Here is a 17,960-nt window from a genome sequence, read left to right as displayed (position 1 = left end):
TTGAAATAAAGGCTAGTATGCTTCGCATCCTGGGCTTAACCTTAGCTAAGCCACATTTTTTTTATCGAAAAGACAAATAAATTCGTCGTTTCGCGGTAACACAAACCGTTGTAGGTGAGCCGACGCAGCTGCTGTCCTGCCTCGGGACACGAGTTAGAGGAAATGTGGAAACAACGGCGCAGTGTTGCATGCGTAACGCCCGCAGCATTCTTACGTTTGCATTCGCAAACCTTTTTCTCTCTCTCTCGCTCTCTCTTGCGCCGGGCTAAACATCTTCGTGCGATCGCAGTGCACGCCTCCAGTCTCGCTCGAAGCGAACGGGGGTGGTTGCGTGCGTAGCAGCGTCGGACGCGCGCGACCCAATCCAAGAGGACAAGGGATCACGTGACCCCCGAAGGACGCCTTCGGAAATACGCCCCTCGCCGAACTTCTCGCGTGTTCTCGCACTGCGTGCAAAACTGTGCCAACCGCAGCTACCCGCACGGCCCAGCTGACTCCCTTCCAAGCGAAGGCTCGGGTGCGCTACGGTACACACAGCGCCGCGTCTATCGACGTGACGCCCACGGCAAGGCACACGCGTTTGCAGCGGGAATAAACTGGGTGTATACCGAGTGAGAGTAACCGGGGGAAGGAGGAGGCGTATACAAGGAGGTGTTGGCAAGAGCACGGATAAGTCACTTGCCGTAGAAGGCGAGGAACTGACACCCTCCGTAATGAAGAGAAAACAATGAAATCGCAGGGTTCTGCGTCACGAAGCAACCGTCTGACTAAAGGAGACGCCGTATGAAGGGGGGCTCCGCGTTAGTTCTGATCGTTTCGGATTATCCAGGGCGAATGAACTGCTTGGCGAGTTGATTTTTTGTTAGTAACGAGCATGAAATCAAAACGATGAATAATAGTTTTAAAAAAGAACTGAAAATCATCGTTCTCTTCCTCGTGTTCACACTCGTACTAACTTAGAGGGGCCTATTTCACGAAGCACCTTTGTTCTTAAGTGCTGTATTGCCACTTGCTTGGCCGCCTTCGGTAATATGCAGCGTCGCGACTGGTTGGCATCTAGTCTTACGTAAAATTCTGCGTATACCGTAAAAAAATAAGAAAAAAAGAAAAAAAAACGTTTTTTTTTGTAGCGAAAGCCGGCCGAGGTTCTTAGACAAGAGCCAGAATCGTCGTACGCGGGCGTTTTCCTGCATTTCGCCCGTGGAGGTATGCGGCCGCCACACATTCGGGAGTCGAAGCCTCGACCTCGTGCTCGATCAGCACGAGGTCGCATAGGTCGCACTTCGCGTAGCCACGAAATGAGCAACAGCGGCCGGCTGGTGAGGAGTGTTACTCACGGTCGCGTTCAACACTACTACTAACATTGCTGGACGCAACACCAGTGATCTTTTCTTTTCTTTTTATGCCTTGCGCTGAAGCTTTCGTCCAGTTAATTTAACACAACCGCCCCTAAAAAATGTGGTTGAACGACATTTTGGTTTTGCGCACGAGGTAGCGGGCGCGACTCCGTGTGGCGGCCGCCGCATCCCGTTGGAGGCCGGAATTACAACGCGAGGAAAATGTGACGCTGATATACAAGGATCTACAGGTGCACCTTATAGAAAACACTAGGTAGGCAAAACCAGATCGCCGCCTATAGTTATCGGCACGGTCCTATCCGCAGCCGCGGCCCAGTTGTATCGCTCTCATCGGCTGAGGGAGAGGTTGAGGGTACGATTACCATCGACGCCGGGGCACCCACTGGTTCTCGAATAAGCACGAAGGCACTCCGGCCTGCAGCGTTGTACACTGTAAAATAATTTACACCCTGAAAAGTGAAAAAGGGTGTAAATATGTCTATAACTCACACCCTTAGGGTGTAATCTATATAACGGACATCATAAGGGTGTGAGTTATAGACACATTTACACCCTTTTTCACTTTTTAGGGTGTAAAATATTTTACAGTGTACGCTTCCTTCAGGGGTGATACGCTTGGGAAAGGTGCCTCCGCCCTAAATTTCCGTCGAAATCCTCGCGGGCATGAAAATGGCAGTGGTAATTAATCGAACCCGCAACATCTACGTCACCGCCTAGATAAAGCTCCAGTGTTCGTTTGCTATGCTAAAACCGATTAACTGTTGCAGTCATAGTATTTACATTGAGTGTCGTATACAGGCTTCAACTGACTAACTTACATGTATAGCCTACATATATCTCGCTAGAAGTTGTCCATTAGTTTTGTTAGTTGGTTTGTAAAGCTCCCGGACGGGTGATTTATGCGCAGCAGATGTACAAGAGTCAGCGTAAATGTTTAAGCGACTAATTCCACACACTGTCCACGCACGTTCTACACAGACGATAGAGAAACGCCGATATTTTCTACGTGCTGCCCGAAGAACTTTATGTGAGAAAAGTGAAAATAACGCCGGCTGCATTACTGCACCGTTCAAGCGAAAGTCCGTGTGTAAGCGCTGTTTCAAAAAAACGCGATGGAGGAAGGAAATGTTGAAAAATGAATCAGCAACTAAACTTGCCGAAAATTTTTTAAATGCGCAGGAGCCAAAACTAAGGTCAACCAACAAGTTTAATGATTTGGACAATATGCGGACCGTATTTTGGTGATGGCCTTAGGTGTATACAGCACCCCTGATATTCATACTATGGGGCCTCCTATACTGCAGCGTTATATAGCTACAGTCGCAGATACGTGCGTTTCATGCTAATATTTAAAAGTCTCCTTCTATCATTAAATACACATCGCTACGTTTTCTGCAGCTCAAGATAGTCGGAAATATACAGTGCACGTTGCCACTTTTCTCTGCGGCAATAATAACTCCTACAACAGTTCACTTCCAACGTTGGCGCAGGTCCCACTACTTTGACTCACGCAGAAAAAAAAAAATAGAATCTTACTTATACATCCTATGCTGTTTTCAAGGCACGATAGCGCCAACGAGCGGCTTAAATCGCTGACAACATTATTATAAACACATTGTTAACATTATCAGCCTTATTTACTTCCACTGCAGAATCAAGGCTTCATTGAGCGATCTCAAATTATCGCCATCACGCCTGCGTCACGTCAATACATCCTTCGCCTGCAAAATTTCTAATCTAATCGCACAATACCTAATCCTCTCTCTGCCCTCCCTCGACTGACGTTTCCTTTCCTTGGGCACACATTCTGTTAGTACAACTTACCATCGGTTATATTGTTCTAGCATTAAATGACCTGGCAAACTCGTCTGCTTTCTCTGAGTGTCGTCTGGAAAGCCGGCTGACTAAAGAATCGAACATAAACAAATTCAGAACGCGTTCAAGATGATGCACGTACCTATATTGTCAACGGCGTCGCCCAGCAGCACTCCACTATGATGGGGCGATCATTGGAGGCGGTCCTTGTGATCACGCTGTGGTATCGCAATCACACCACTGTCGTAGCTGGTAGGTGCGTCAAGATGCTTATGCGTCATCCCAGCGAAGGTGCATGGTGTCGAGATGTAGTAAGCTTCGTCGTGGGGACAACCAAATCCAAGTTCGTTCGACAAGTCCCGGCCGATCGCGGAACCCCGAACACGACTGACTTCAAGCTCGGCCCACTGCCGCAAGGGGGTTCCGCGATAAATTTACACCCCAAGAACGAAGGGAGTGGTGGGCACTCCTTTTGCTGAAGCATCTGCAGCATTTGGCTCCATCTAAGGGTGTTCCCAGACTTCCCTGTGGAGTTATATACATAGCGCACGCTCTAAAGAGACTGTACTTCCACCATTTGGCGTGTGCGAAAGCCCACGAGAAATGGAGTCAAATACTGGGCAAGCACTTACACACTCCAGCTAAAAAGAAGTTGCTGGCAATACAATTCTGGACACCATGAAGTTCCTCCATGTCGTCAATTTACACCATGCCCTATTTTGAGCCAATCAGAGAGGCAGCGTAGCCACCCTGTGAGTCATTGATAGCAGACCAAAATGGCAGATTTGACAACCTGGCGGAAATCTCACTATAGGGAGTTGTAGATTAGAAAACTTGACCGGCTTACATCTTCAAATCTAGAACTCTCTGACGTCCAGAAAAGGACCCCAGCACTACCCTTCGCTGCAAAGAAGCGTAGACGCAACTGTGCAAGCCGGTCTGGTATTCCTCACGACTCTTGCGACGGCTTCTCCACGCCGGGTGCATCGGTGAAGAACCGGCGACGACTTGTTACGCCTTCTGAGAGCACAACGCCGTGCACGAGGTAAAAGCCGTCGCGACCCGATGCTTTTTATGCAAGCTCGCGCACAGCGACACCACACAGAGGTCTCGGTTCCGGGGGTAATCGGAGCTCGAGCCCGTCGCCTAAGCGCGTGGCCAGTCGATTCTCCTCCTTTCCCACACCCTCCTTTCCCTCCATCGCTCTCTCTTTAACGCCCGAGTACGCGTAGACAGTGAGACATTGCGGCTTCGCTGGCACTTGGTAGCAGCCGGCTCCCCGACACCAGCGACGCGTTCCAGAAGGAACGGGCAAGACAGCCTGCATGCAGGAGGTGCGAGGGCGTTGGGGGAGGGGAGGGGGGTGGTTTCCGCGGGCCAGGCGGATGGAAACACCCCCGCGGCGTCCGCGCAGGTGTTTGGACTCACCGCCGAAGACACGCGACGATCGGCCAGGCTCGTGGCTGGAGGTGGCCCCTCGTTGGCAACTGCGTCGTGCTCTCGTTTCCGGACCCACGCGCCAGCTGCCGACGGAGGACAGTCGGGAGGACGCTGCGTAGTTTTGCAGGTCCTTTTTCCTTCCTTCCAATGTGGAGGACTTCCGGTCGGCGGGGAGACCTCGACGACGCGGACCCCTCCTCCTGCGTCGGAAACGAGTGACGGTGATCTCATTTGCTGTTGTTCTTTGGGAAACTATGCACGTCAGTGTAAAACGCGGTTCAAAACGTGAGCTCTTCAATCATATCAGCCACGAAACGCCGCGTACAGCCCCCCCCCCCCCCCCCCCCCCCACGCAACACAATTTGAACACAGTGACAGGCGAAGTGCGCGAGTGAGTGGATGGATGAAGCGTATTTTACGAGCATCCCATTTGAAAATGGGGCGGAGGCTGATGCCACAAAGTTCGTTATTTTTTACCTTTCCGGTGCGTCTCGTTCTCGGCAACCAGTATGTATGGTTCGTACTAAGATATAGACACTAACGAGCTACAGGGAATCAGCTTGCACACGTAAAATGTTCTTTATAACTAAGATTTATTTACAGAAGAAAGACAGATTAATTGTTAATGAATAAAATCGCATACAATGTTTCCTTGGCTGACTTCCCCTCCCGTAACGCTAGCGCCAGCTGATCGCAGTGTCAGCAAGAATTTCGATACATTTTTCTTGTATGCTGACCGCTTTGACGCCGGGAACCCTTTTGAATGCTGCAAGGCTGAGTCAGCGATTTATTGAGAATGTAGCGAGAGCACTGGATCATCTCGCAGGTGTACGGTGTACTTTGACAAGCTCTGTCCTTTATGTCTCTTTTATGTGCTTTATAACTTACCGCATACCATCCCTTCGTACATGGCCATAACACGTATGTATATTCGTGATACTCCTCATACGTACACTGTGTTCAGTCCTTTTTGAAAGCGAGTTCTTCAAGTATTTAGTCTAGATGTCAAATCAGATGGCTCAGGCACTGTATCGAAGCAGTGTATTCACAATCTTGCAGTCAGTTTCTGGTAAAATTTTACACTGATTTTAATCTACACCGTTCTCTCGTCACCGAAATCGAAAAGCATTCCTGATGTGTGTTTCGAACATCGCTGCACGTGACGTGGAAACCCAGTACGTAAAATCCCGGCTTACTTATTCCAGTATGCAGCATCGTCCTTCCAGCTTACAACACGATGTCGCACAGCTAACTCTGTGTTTGGTCAGCGAACGTCGGCTTTCTAGCATAAAACAATATATGAGGAAGTGGCCGCATCGTCTCCGTACCTGTAGACCCTGCTGTCAGCATCAGAGCAAGCTTAAGCAAAAGATGGGCTTTCCAGGTTCATAACATATCTCGGCGGTACTAAGTACCGATTCGAAAAGTGATTGTCTCTAGCTCAGCTGCATTCGGATCTCAGAAGGATGTGTCACATGTGTTGCTCGCGTGCGCGTATGCTTGCATGTGCACAAGTATGCTCATACTCCCGTGCCGATATGCGCGTGAGCTATAGCAGTCGGGATGGGCCCAGTACTATTAGTATAGGTTATAGTACAGGTATAGGTATAACTAGAATACATGTTTGAAAAGCAAGTGCCGCGTCAGGGGTACCCTGTCTAAACGGTAATCTTCGTACTTGACGAAACAGACTTCAAACCTGCGTCCTCTCTAGAGCGAAGAAATGTCAGCGACACCTCCCACCTCGTTTCTGTAGGTTTCCTCGAAAATTACACTTATGTGTAGCACATTCCATATAATAGTTATTATCAGAACGCCTTATATTTCGCCAGCGACACTGTACGCAGCCAGGAGCACAGGTCACCACACCACTTCCTGCACGATGGCCAATTATCCCAAATCTAAGTCAAATACGAAACCTTCAAGCTTGGAGCGCAACATCGCATCTGTCTGCACGCGAAGCTAAGCCTTGTGGACGTCACACACGAACATGTCGACCAAGCGTCGCTTTTCATTTGATTAGCTTGTTGAGAAATAAGCTGAGTTTGAAGAGCTACAGGGAATGCTGGAGCGGCTCATCGCTTAGATGCGAATAGTTGAACACGTATCAACGGCTATTCCAGGACGTTGCGTGAAGCGCTCCTTGTAAAATAGGCTTAGACGTTCTGTAGACGTCTTATAGACAACTTTCGCTTTACCAGATTTTTCCGCGACGTTGCGTGAAGCGCTCCTTGTAAAATAGGCTTAGACGTTCTGTAGACGTCTAACAGACAACTTTCGCTTTACCAGATTTTTCCTGTTGTGTATAGGTGACCTACACGCCACCCTGCAAGCATTATTTGAATAATCCAGCGCCACTCTAAGAAGCAGTGTTAGATGCTCCTGCGCCTGCGATGAAGTCGAGGCTTGTGTTTGCTCCACCAACACCTGACTAGCTATTTGCCCTGTCAATCAAATACGGCTATAACGAAAACAAACTCAAACGCCATGCTTACAAGATATAGAGTGTGCCAGGCACAGCTCGTATAGTAACTCTAAACAGTCTGTAAAATTTACCTCATGGGATATATCGACACGACTTACGCAAAGTGTACTTTAACGTTAGCAGAATTTTTAAGGTTGTCTGTGGAATATAGCACAAGTGCAGTTTTAGAAGAACTTTCCGTGGACCTAGTTGGTGCATGCTTGACAAATATTTTTAAAGCGCTAACAAGAAACACGGCAGGAAAGGAAGGTCACACACAGCGTAGGCGCTACTTTCAACTGTTTATTCGACAACGCCGGCATGAAATGTACATGACACAGGCACATGCGCAGATGTGTTTGTGGAAAAATGCAAGATATGAATATGTAAACAATAAATGCCCAACTCGTATGCGCGTAGAGGTATGCAAATTCTTTAGTGTACAGGCTTAACGAGGGCTCCCTGATGCAACCTTCGCCCCTCTTCTTTATGCGATATGCTTCCAGCATCAAGCGGGCATGCTCACTGTGGCTTTTGCCTAGAATCTTTGCGTCACGAAATAATACCTCACATCCATCGCAAGAGTGAACTCATATGAACTAAGCATTTCTTGTTCATATATTCACAGCTTGCATTTTTCCATAAACACGTCTGCGCATGTGCCTGTGTAATATATATTTAATGTCGACGTTGTCGAATAAACAGTTGCAAGTAGCGCCTGTTGTCCTGTGTATGACATTCCTTTTGCGGCGTGGTTCTTGTTAGCAGTAATTAGGCTGGTTTACTCAAAGGGACTGACACTATTTGCACAACAGACCGAGATGAATAATTGACTGTTTAAAAATACTTCGCAAATAAACTTTATAAGTAATAAATTTATCGCACACTTTGCAATTTAGGAACCGAAGCCAGTGAGTTCACAAGGTAGATCCACTTGGAGCGAAGTTTAGAACTAGCGCCAGTCTGAGACAGGTGCCGTTACACTTGGGGTAACAATTCACTCTTGTACAATTTACTTTATAACAGAACTTCTTTTATGCGTTCAAGTTCCAGAATAACTGCAAAACGAATGCATTTTGTCGCAAACCTTGGAGAACGCATATCTGGAAACTGGCGTAATTCTCAGAATTGAGTACAAGTGGGTATACGGCTTGCGAACTCACCTGCTACGAGTAGTGAATTGCAATATGTGTAGTGAAGTAATTAATGTAAAAGTTAATTAGCAAGATGTTGGCAGGTAGTCAACCATGCATTTCGATTTATTTTGCAAATAATGTCGGCCTCTTAGACTAGCTTAATTAGCGCAAGGCCTAAAATTCAGCTGCAAGCCTCTAGCCACTAAAAAATACCTCTAAAAACAAGATATTTTTCAGACTTCTTGTGTACAGTGGTCACGGAAAAAAAAGAAGAGAGAGGAAGCGCCTCAAAAGCATCCTTCCTAAGCATAGCGGCTGTTCTCCCGAATTTTTCGTAAACTTTACAAATTTGCGCTGGTTTTACGATTGTACGAACGTTGCATCAAGTTCTACGAAAAACACGTTCTGCGAACGAAAACGTGCCGTTCCTATACGTGCCCAAACTCTCCGCAGTGAAGTATTCCGATGTACGATAAAAGCATACGCAACGGTGTGCTTGCTTCGAGCAATAAAGTGCTAACTTGGGCCGGTTGGGATACGTGCCTGAAGAAAAAGAGTAACGGCGGCAACAACGGCACGTGACAGAGACAGAGACCGCTTCGTCTCTTTCAGTCAGGTCCTGTTGTTGGCACTGATACTCGTTTGCTTCGAGCAAGTTCATAAGACAAGTTCCTGAAGCAGTCGGGCAAAAAGGACCTCATCTAAATGCAATGTGTTAGTGTAACTGCTCGCTAACGACCGTGGTGCTGGGCCACACCAACCCATACCACATTACGTGGGAGTGCACGCTGCGCAACATGGAACAACCCGACACGAAGACCACGAGGGAGCAATGGGAGGCACTGCTGTCCAGCTCGGCCCTCGACGACCAGTTCAAGCTGATCCAAAGAGCTGAGAAGATAGCAAGAGCTAGCGGAGCCCTGGATTGGGGGCCCCGACCATTAGCGATTCTTCTATCTATCTATCTATCTATCTATCTATCTATCTATCTATCTATCTATCTATCTATCTATCTATCTATCTATCTATCTATCTATCTATCTATCTATCTATCTATCTATCTATCTATCTATCTATCTATCTATCTGTCTGTCTGTCTGTCTGTCTGTCTGTCTGTCTGTCTGTCTGTCTGTCTGTCTGTCTGTCTGTCTGTCTGTCTGTCTGTCTGTCTGTCTGTCTGTCTGTCTGTCTGTCTGTCTGTCTGTCTGTCTGTCTGTCTGTCTGTCTATCTATCTATCTATCTATCTATCTATCTATCTATCTATCTATCTATCTATCTATCTATCTATCTATCTATCTATCTATCCCATGTTTTTCGATGCTTGCGCCGTGTTACGCCGAAAGTTAAATCATCTTTAATAGAGTTAATAGATAATAGTTAATAGATAATATTTAATAGTTAATAGATAACGCGTATGCCGAGAGCAAACTTAAATAAAATGCGCGCTTACCCCCACTCCATCACCACTGTTTGGGTGAGCAGAATTTTACGAATTTTACAGCTTACATATTGGCAGGTATGTTCCTTAGTAAAAGTTTGGCAAACTTACCCAACGGAGCTTACCAAAATAACGAATTAAACTGGTAAAGATATTGTCGTTTTAGACGTCAGGCGCGCGTATTATAACAATTCTGATTGTACCTATGCGCCAAAACTGAATAACACGAGCAAAGTTTGTTAGGCAACCGTTGGAGCGAGAACACCTGGTTGTCTGTTCGCATCGCACTGTGTTGTTGCTGCAGCCTCAAAACGTGTAATCATGCAGTATTTGTTCCTTCTCTCGACTATTTTGGTCTCTTTCATACTTTCCAACAGTAATGGAATACACGGTGCAAATTTCTAAAGCGGCTGTGCAGTTTTCGAAGGAAATTGCACGTGCATTAGTGGACTGGGATTCCGTACTTGACGTATTCTTGAGAGTTGAGGGGTACAGAGTCCACATTTCCTAATGCAACGAGGCAAATAGAAATATTCGATTCTATCCGCAATATGGTTCCATATCTTTTCAGCGATGGTGAAGGTGCGAGAAACGTCTCGAAACTTAACCAAATTTTCGGCTGGCGTGATTCGCTTGGCGCCATGAAAGGATACAGACGGATTACCACCTTCTAGTTTGACCTGATTTTTTTTCGGAATTGAGCAAATACATTCTTGCAGTTACTATGAAAACGATGTACTGATGGCGTCGCATGCTCTGCACATGAACCCATATTGCCTGCTCTACTTCCTGCGGCTCCTCTGCTCCTATCGTCTTCTCTCCATTCATCGCTTTCGAGCACAATTTTTACCCTCTCGCTAGTTCATTAGGTGCACTCTAAAAACAGTTGCACCCTTTGGGGTGTATATTTGCCACAGAACAACAATCGTCATCTGTCCTGCCCGCATTTCCTTTCTTTAACCCTGCGAGCCCGGTACTTCCAAGTTACGAACGACATGCGCATTATCAGCATGGCAGAGAATTCCCGACCGGAAAGTAACGAGCGCAGCGTTTTCAAGAAAGGAAACACAAGCAAGAGAGATGACGATTATCATTCCGTAGCAAATATACACCCCAAAGGGTGCAACTGTTTTAGAGTGTGGATTACCATAAGACGGAGGATTAGATGAAGCGACGAACTTGGGAATGCTTGTAGGCAAATGATAACCTCTCCCCAATGTATGGCGCGAGTAAACGGATATCGCTGGAAGCGCCCCTCCCCCTTTCCCACGAAAATTGTTCATAACGGACTGACGCAACCACAGTGCGATCCACTCCATCCAGCTCTGTCTCCTCTGATATACTAACAGCCAGGAGCGTCACCATCGCAATGGCCTTGACTCACTGTGCAACTTTTTAATTCAGCACACTCAAGTCTCCCGACCCAACTGAAGAAGCTGAAAAAAGAAACGTTGAAAAGAGCAACACTGTGGCTCTGGAGAGACCTCGCAGGGGAGGGCTTCAGATTAACTCTCGAACCCCCCTCCCCCCCCCCCCCCGGAGTTCCTTAGCGTGCTTCGAAATCACGCTGCATTCAACTCCTATTTGAAAAGTGGCCTATGCGGCAGGGAAACGAAACCACGACCTTGCACACTGAGCGTCAGAACGCCATAGCCGTGGCCGTCTGCTGCGTAGAAGTACTTTTACATTAAGCTCCTTTAACGTAACAAACTGCAAGAATATATACATTATTTAACGACTTCCCGCAGATTGCCCTGTTTTCTTTTAGACATGTACTACCGACTGTGCGACGTCTAGAACTCGTCTGCGGACAGAAGTCGTTACGACGCATCATACTTGTGTTTATTTGCCGTCTGCAGACTCTAGACCGGGGCAGCTTGCGGAAAGCTTATACAGACGCCCTATAGCCGGCAAGGTGCGCTACGGACTTACGTCCACAAGTTATCTTCTTATAGACGTTCTATAGACATCGTAGAATAGCTATCATTTGTTTATTTGATACTCGGGGCAAATTTTTACGATAACGCGTCGGCGAGGCCCAGACGCGTACCCCCCACCTCCTTCACCCGTGCGCTCGTCACGAACACACGCCGAGCGTGTAGGTCGAAGCGTAAGCAGAACACTGGGCTCGCCGAAGCAAAAGAAGAAGCCGGCCTCGTTACTGCGGTGCCGAAGAGAAAGGACCTCGCCGCTGGTTCCAGACGGCGCGTGGGAGTCCGGCACCCATGCCCGGCTGACGCACGAGACTCCTCCGGAAACAAGGGAAGGTGAATAACGGTAACAAAAATATAAAGAAAACATAGAAGGGCAAGAAAGGATAAGAAGTGAAAAACTTACGTCGCGCCGAGCTGCCTCAGGGAGCGCAGTGTTCGATCGCGGTTCAAATTCTTGGCCGGCGCCCAGGCACGCCTTTAAATACGGTATATAACCCCCCCCTCTCTCTCGGCGCCCCCTCATGTATACACAAGGAGGCGTTGGCCGAACAAGCGTCCCGGGAGTGCGGGAGCCGGACTCGTCGGGCTCCTGGCTACAAGGGCTTGCACCGGAGGCCTCACTCGAGCACAGAAATAGAGCACGCTCGGCGGCCTTTCCGCGCCCGCCGTAGCGAGCGGTTTCAAAAGATCACAATATGTTTGCGGTGTGCGCAGTGTAAAAGAGTTGACGCCGAGTGGCGGGCCGTTTCCGCCGGCCTCGGGAAAAAAAAAAACGAAACGGTGGGTCGAAGGAAGAAGGAAGGCAAGTGGAGACCCGAGTGCGAAGCGAGGCAAGCGCTGAATTAGGAATCCCTCACCCTGACCCTCGCCAAAAAAAAAAGAAAAAGTCATACATGACACTCGTTTGCATTTCAGCAGAACGGCTAGTGAACACAACGAAGTGTCAATGAAAACGTAGCAAATATAACGGCATCTTGAAGAGAGAGAGAGAGAAAGAAGTTTAATGACACGAAATGCCGAGAGGTCGGCCTGAGGTATATTCCTCTAGCCAGCTACTCGGCATTCGGGGAGGGGGAAGGAGGAAAGAAAGAGGGAAGAAAGAAGTGCATGATGGGTGACGATCACGATAGAAGGAAGATGTAGAACATATGGCAAGCAATTTGGCATGCTCAAAGAAAGGGTTGACGAAAGAGGGGCAGGTGAGTAGGCTCGGCAGGAGGGCGACGAAAGTTACCATCTGTGAGTCCTCGTCTCTGCTGGCAAAATAAATACATGCTTGGCATTCAACCGCCTAAATGTAAAGACAGCTAATGCCTACAAAGGTCACCCCAAACCCGACAGTCATTTAGAATGATTTTTATATGGTCGAGCCTAAAGAGGGATAAAGGAGAAGGAGGCAGTCGGAGCGCGAGACAGGTTGCCAGTAGCTTATCCAGATCCCTAACTTTGCAAAAAAAGCCACGTTACTCGATATTCAATTGCCTAAACAAAGAGAGAGAGAGATCATTTAATTGAAAGAAGGCAGACAGGTCGGCCTGACCTAAGGTGCTCTAGCCTTCTACTCTGCACAGGGGAAGGGGGAACGGGGACATAAAGATGTGATGAGGGATGATGATGACATAGCAATAAGGATGCGCAAAGGTGAAAGCAAGTTCAGCACTCTGATGATAAATATTCACAAATGTCATTCATGAAGCCACAATCAGGTTTCGCATCAAGTCTGTAGTGACCAATTCGAGTGAACTTAAATATAGAAAAAATCAATGAAAAGTCACCGCCCAAACACTCCGTACAGATCGGCAACCAGCGAAGTTGAGACGTGCGGCTTCGCTATTTATAATTGAATTAATCCCGACAGCTCATTAAACGACGGCTTGGTCGGCTGCCGGATCCTCGGTACGCAGTTGCTTGCGTTCGGCTGCACCAGCCTGTTCTTGTGGCCGGGCTGCAGCATCGCAGCGGCGTAGACGCAATCGTTCCCGGTTCTGCTCGCGGCGTTGCTGATCGCCAGCTGCCTGCTCCTCAGGGGTACGTATGACGCGTGGCCTATCCATTTCGGAGCCGGACAGAAACTGCTGCGCGCGTGCTCGGCAGCGACGGAGAGCGACGGCGTCACTACTGGCACAGCCAATCGCGCGCCTCTCTTTCCCTTTTCTTTTTTCGGTATGCGCATAGGGTTGCGCCGGAGTTTTTGGCGTACAGGCCTCAGACAGACGGACAAATCGGCTAGCCATATACAACTTCGCTGTAAAAACAACGAAATGCCAAATGAAACCCTGCAATATTTTTACAATGACTTCTACTGAGGATGGAGCGAAAGAGGGGCAAGGGACAGGGGAGGGAGGGGTTGTATGCCTGGGAAACGAGTCATGAATAGCAAGTCATGGTCCCTATCTCTGCGAGAGATAGTATGCAACCGCAAGTCGGTTACATACAACAAGAACTCAAACAGAAACGCTACAAACATTTTACAGTGACTCTTATGAGGGTGGGACCAAATAGGGGAAGGGGGCGGTTTGAGAGCGAAGTAAGTTTGCAGTAACGCATCCTATCTATACCCTGTAAAAAAGACGTGCTTGACATTCAATTCACTGAGAAAATCAACTAAGGACAACAAAAAGTCAATGAAAATACATGATTTCTACATAGACTTTTGCAAGCATGGGACGAAAGAGTGACAGGGCAGTGCGAAACGAATTGCCAGTAGAGAATCCTGATCCGTGCCTCTGGAAAAATGTCATGCTTGATATCCAATCGATAGAATAGAAAGTGAACTATATAGATAGAAAAACGTCTAAATGACACTACAGAACTTATACAACGGCTATTGTAATAGTACGCGGAGACGCGGATCCAGGGGTGATGTCCGGGTGTATACTATCCTTATCTTTCTTTGCCTTATGCGTCAAAAAATGGCTACGCCAAGTACTGCAGATACGACATTCGCATTTCTATAGCGGCGTGTGGAATGCTTAACAGTGACATGTCAGTAGTATAAGAGCAATGGAAGAATAATAATAGTAGTAGAAGTAGTAGTAGTATAGTAGTAATAGTACAAGATTTTTATTCAGCTCAAAATTACAGGCCGAGCATTATGGAACAATAAATGTTAGCCAAAATGCTACGATGGAGTCAAAGGCCGGAGCGGGATTAGGGAACACGCAGATGTAGCAAATTTTGTAGTTTCGGTGAAGCGGAAGAACCGAACTCGGGCAGGGTCATGCGTTGCGTAGAACAGTCAAACCATTGCGCAATCTGCGACTGGTGCCTTAATGACTGTGCATATTGCGACCACCGACTATTCCGCATCGAAACAGAAACCAATGACTTGCGAAACCGAGAACTGGCTATGCCGGATAAAAGAAACCGCCCGCGCAAACGACACTGTTTAAGCAGCACGATGGCCAAAGCAACGTCTTCCGAGCCACCATGCATGGGACTATTGATGCGCACGGTGCCCGAAAGTGCGCAAAGTTTCAGATATGACAATTTTTTAAGTTTTTCATCAAACCGAGCAATCTGATCACTCTAATACTTCATACCTACCGTGTGTGCCAGATAACGTTAGCCAAGCAGGTAAAAGAAAAAATGAATGATTAAGAAAACATGTTTCAAGACACGAATATAATACTTACGGTGTTCGGTCTTCAGACCTTTGACGACCGAGTACCATGTGCCTTATAATGGTATCTTGCACAGTGTTTTTAAGGATAGGCTTCTCTTGTCTATCACGTTCGCAAGTAATGCAGCATTTATGACAATATATACATATGACAAGTGGGAAAAGTTCGCGGAGGCAGCAGCATTGGCACCGGTAATGTAAACATACTAGCGCTTTATATATATATATATATATATATATATATATATATATATATATATATATATATATATATATATATATATATATATATATATGTGTGTGTGTGTGTGTGTGTGTGTGTGTGTGTGTGTGTGTGTGTGTGTGTGTGTGTGTGTGTGTGTGTGTGTGTGTGTGTGTGTGTGCCAAGAAACGCTCGCGCGAACAACCAGAGATTATTTTGCGGATCCCACACACGTGGTCATCACATTTCCTAGCGTCCTCCGTTCCCTTCGGTCCTTTCCACCCCTCCTCCCCCCCCCGCCCAATTTTCTTTTCTTTCTCTTACTAAAACAGTACTCCTCGCGCAGGCGGACCCTGGCGTGGAGATATCCGCGCCGCACGAAAAGTCCCCGCAAGGCAACCCGATCGCTCCGCAGACACGCAAGCTCGTTGCCGCGAGGTGTTCCGATTCTCGGATATTCCGATTCTCGGATATTCCGATTCTCGGCTGTACAACGCACGCGCGCGCTGCAGACGCGTTCGGCGAGTACCTGCATCGATAGGGATCAGAGAGAACCGACTCCGCTCGGCGGCCACCCACTCGCGGTATACAACGTAACAATCGCTCGCCCCGCGAAGGCAGCGACGGATTCGTCGCCGCTCGAATCGGCCTGGCACGTAAACGAGCCAGCGGGCTGTGCGTTCGCGGTCGACGACAAGAGAGATACATCTCGCGCTTCGAGAGAGAGAGAGAGAGAGACGCGCGCGCCGTTTCACGAAACGGGGACCGAGCTACCAAAACGAAAAAAAAAAAGAAAGACAAGGCGCAAGCTTCCACAGGCTTGGCCGTCCGGCATCCAAAGGAAGCAACCGGAGGAGCAACGGTCCCGTTAATAGAGATTGCGGGCCCACCGAGCTACTTGTGGACGCGCCCGAGAGACTAAAGTCAGCCGCAGATGGCACACGCCGATATGTAAGCCGCCTCTGCCCGCGAGGCTTCGGAAATACAGAAAAAAAAGGAAGAAGAACCGTTCTTTTCCAAGTTTCTGGGGGCCCCAAACGCGGAGGGCCTTGTATCTTTCTTCGTTTCTTTCTCGTGCGCCTCCTCCTTTTCATTTTGGGGCCTCGACGTTCGCAATCGCGATTTTGTCTTAAACGGGGACGTGCGCGGGAAACAGCACCGATGGTCGTATTTAGTCTCCTAGAGATTGACTAACCGTCCCCCCCACCCCCCCTCCCGCCTCCGCCCTCTTCCCCGTACTAGGAGTTCTTTCAGCAGCATCCGCTTTTCTCGAAGCAACTGGATACGAATCGAGTCCGTCAGAGAACCGTGCCAACGGCGAGTGCTCTTTGTGCTGCAAGTTCCCGTAAAAGCGCTGCTCTTCATTACTTTTCGGCCTTAGCGAATGTTCAGCCCACTCAACCCCCCCCCCCTCCTCCCCATTCGGTTTAGGGACAGGAGCGACCGCTAGGGGGCCGCAGTGTTGAACATGCTCGCTTCAGGAGCACACGGTAAAACTACAAATCGGGCAGTGCAGGGTTACGAGGGTTGGGCCTCTTTTGCAGCCAGAGAAGCGCAGAGCAAAATTACTTGTGAGGAAAGACTCGCGAACAAGGATCAAAATAAACGGGCGGCTAAAGTGCACAAGTATCTGTGCCTGAAAAGTGTGAGCACAGAATGGAGGAAGAGGTCACGAAAGTAGGCAACCAAGCACAGGTTAATTGAAAGTGTAAATAGACAAACAGGGCTCATAGGAAAGAAAATGGGAGAAACGGAGACAGTGAATTGGATGCGAAAAATGGAAACAAAAGGACGATGGAAATTTACATGAATGGGAAGACAGAAAATAGAAGGGAGAATGCGTGCGATAACGCAAAGGAGAGTGACTTGCTATTTGGGGCTCCAGCTGGTGGCCTAAGGACATAAACTTATACCGAAGCAAATATTCGCAAATATATGAAGCATGTGTATGCTTTATTCACTCAGCAACTCCGTATGCAATGCGAAGCGATTTACCCACTGAGACCCATAGGTAAGTACACTTTCTGAAGCACTTGGATTTAATGTAGACAGAACCGTCAAGCGGTCAGCAGTCGAGAGAAGCAAAAGATGTTTAGAGCATTGGTGGAAAAACAGCAGGGGAGATATTGGTACGACCAGATCCTTTACGGGCGTTGGTAGCGGTACAAGGTAGATAGAGAACTTTTTAGGAAGGAAAAAAGAAAAGGTTAAGGAACTGTACGGAAAAATGCTAGAAGGAAAAACTGCTATACTATAACTGATTAGATAAAGGAGGCTAGGTGACTATTTGTCACCGCTCCCCCTCACAAGGGGATGCCAAAAATTATGACTATCAGATTCCAAAGACGTCGAGTCTCGGAAGATTATTCCTGTGGTGATGTTCACCCGGCCAGGACTGTAGAAAACGTACACCTTCCAGAGGTGCTGAGGTTCAAAGCTAGATGGGAGCGTTAACATGCATGGTCAGCGAGGAGGTAAAGGCCGGGATAACCAAATCATACTCTGCTCCCTTTTTATTTCAGGTCCGCTATTCGCTCTCCGTGATTGGTT

The 17,960-nt window shown here is 47.8% G+C and overlaps 1 protein-coding gene across 2 annotated transcripts in view; it reads right to left on the bottom strand.

Moving 5' to 3' along the window:
* LOC139048476 (serine/arginine repetitive matrix protein 4-like) overlaps positions 1-17,960 on the bottom strand; it is a 199,734-nt gene that overhangs the window by 96,323 nt on the left and 85,451 nt on the right. For both annotated transcript variants that reach the window (XR_011507726.1, XM_070522882.1), the window contains exon 3: positions 4,602-4,813. Coding sequence is in view for 1 of the 2 variants with exons in the window: in XM_070522882.1 (XP_070378983.1) it covers positions 4,602-4,813 (212 nt within the window). In the remaining variant the exon portion in view is untranslated. The remainder of the gene's footprint in view (positions 1-4,601; positions 4,814-17,960) is intronic.

This window comes from Dermacentor albipictus, chromosome 8 (genome assembly GCF_038994185.2).
Source record: "Dermacentor albipictus isolate Rhodes 1998 colony chromosome 8, USDA_Dalb.pri_finalv2, whole genome shotgun sequence".
In the NCBI taxonomy this organism is placed as follows: domain Eukaryota; kingdom Metazoa; phylum Arthropoda; class Arachnida; order Ixodida; family Ixodidae; genus Dermacentor; species Dermacentor albipictus.
This window is presented reverse-complemented; position numbering and strand designations above follow the sequence as displayed.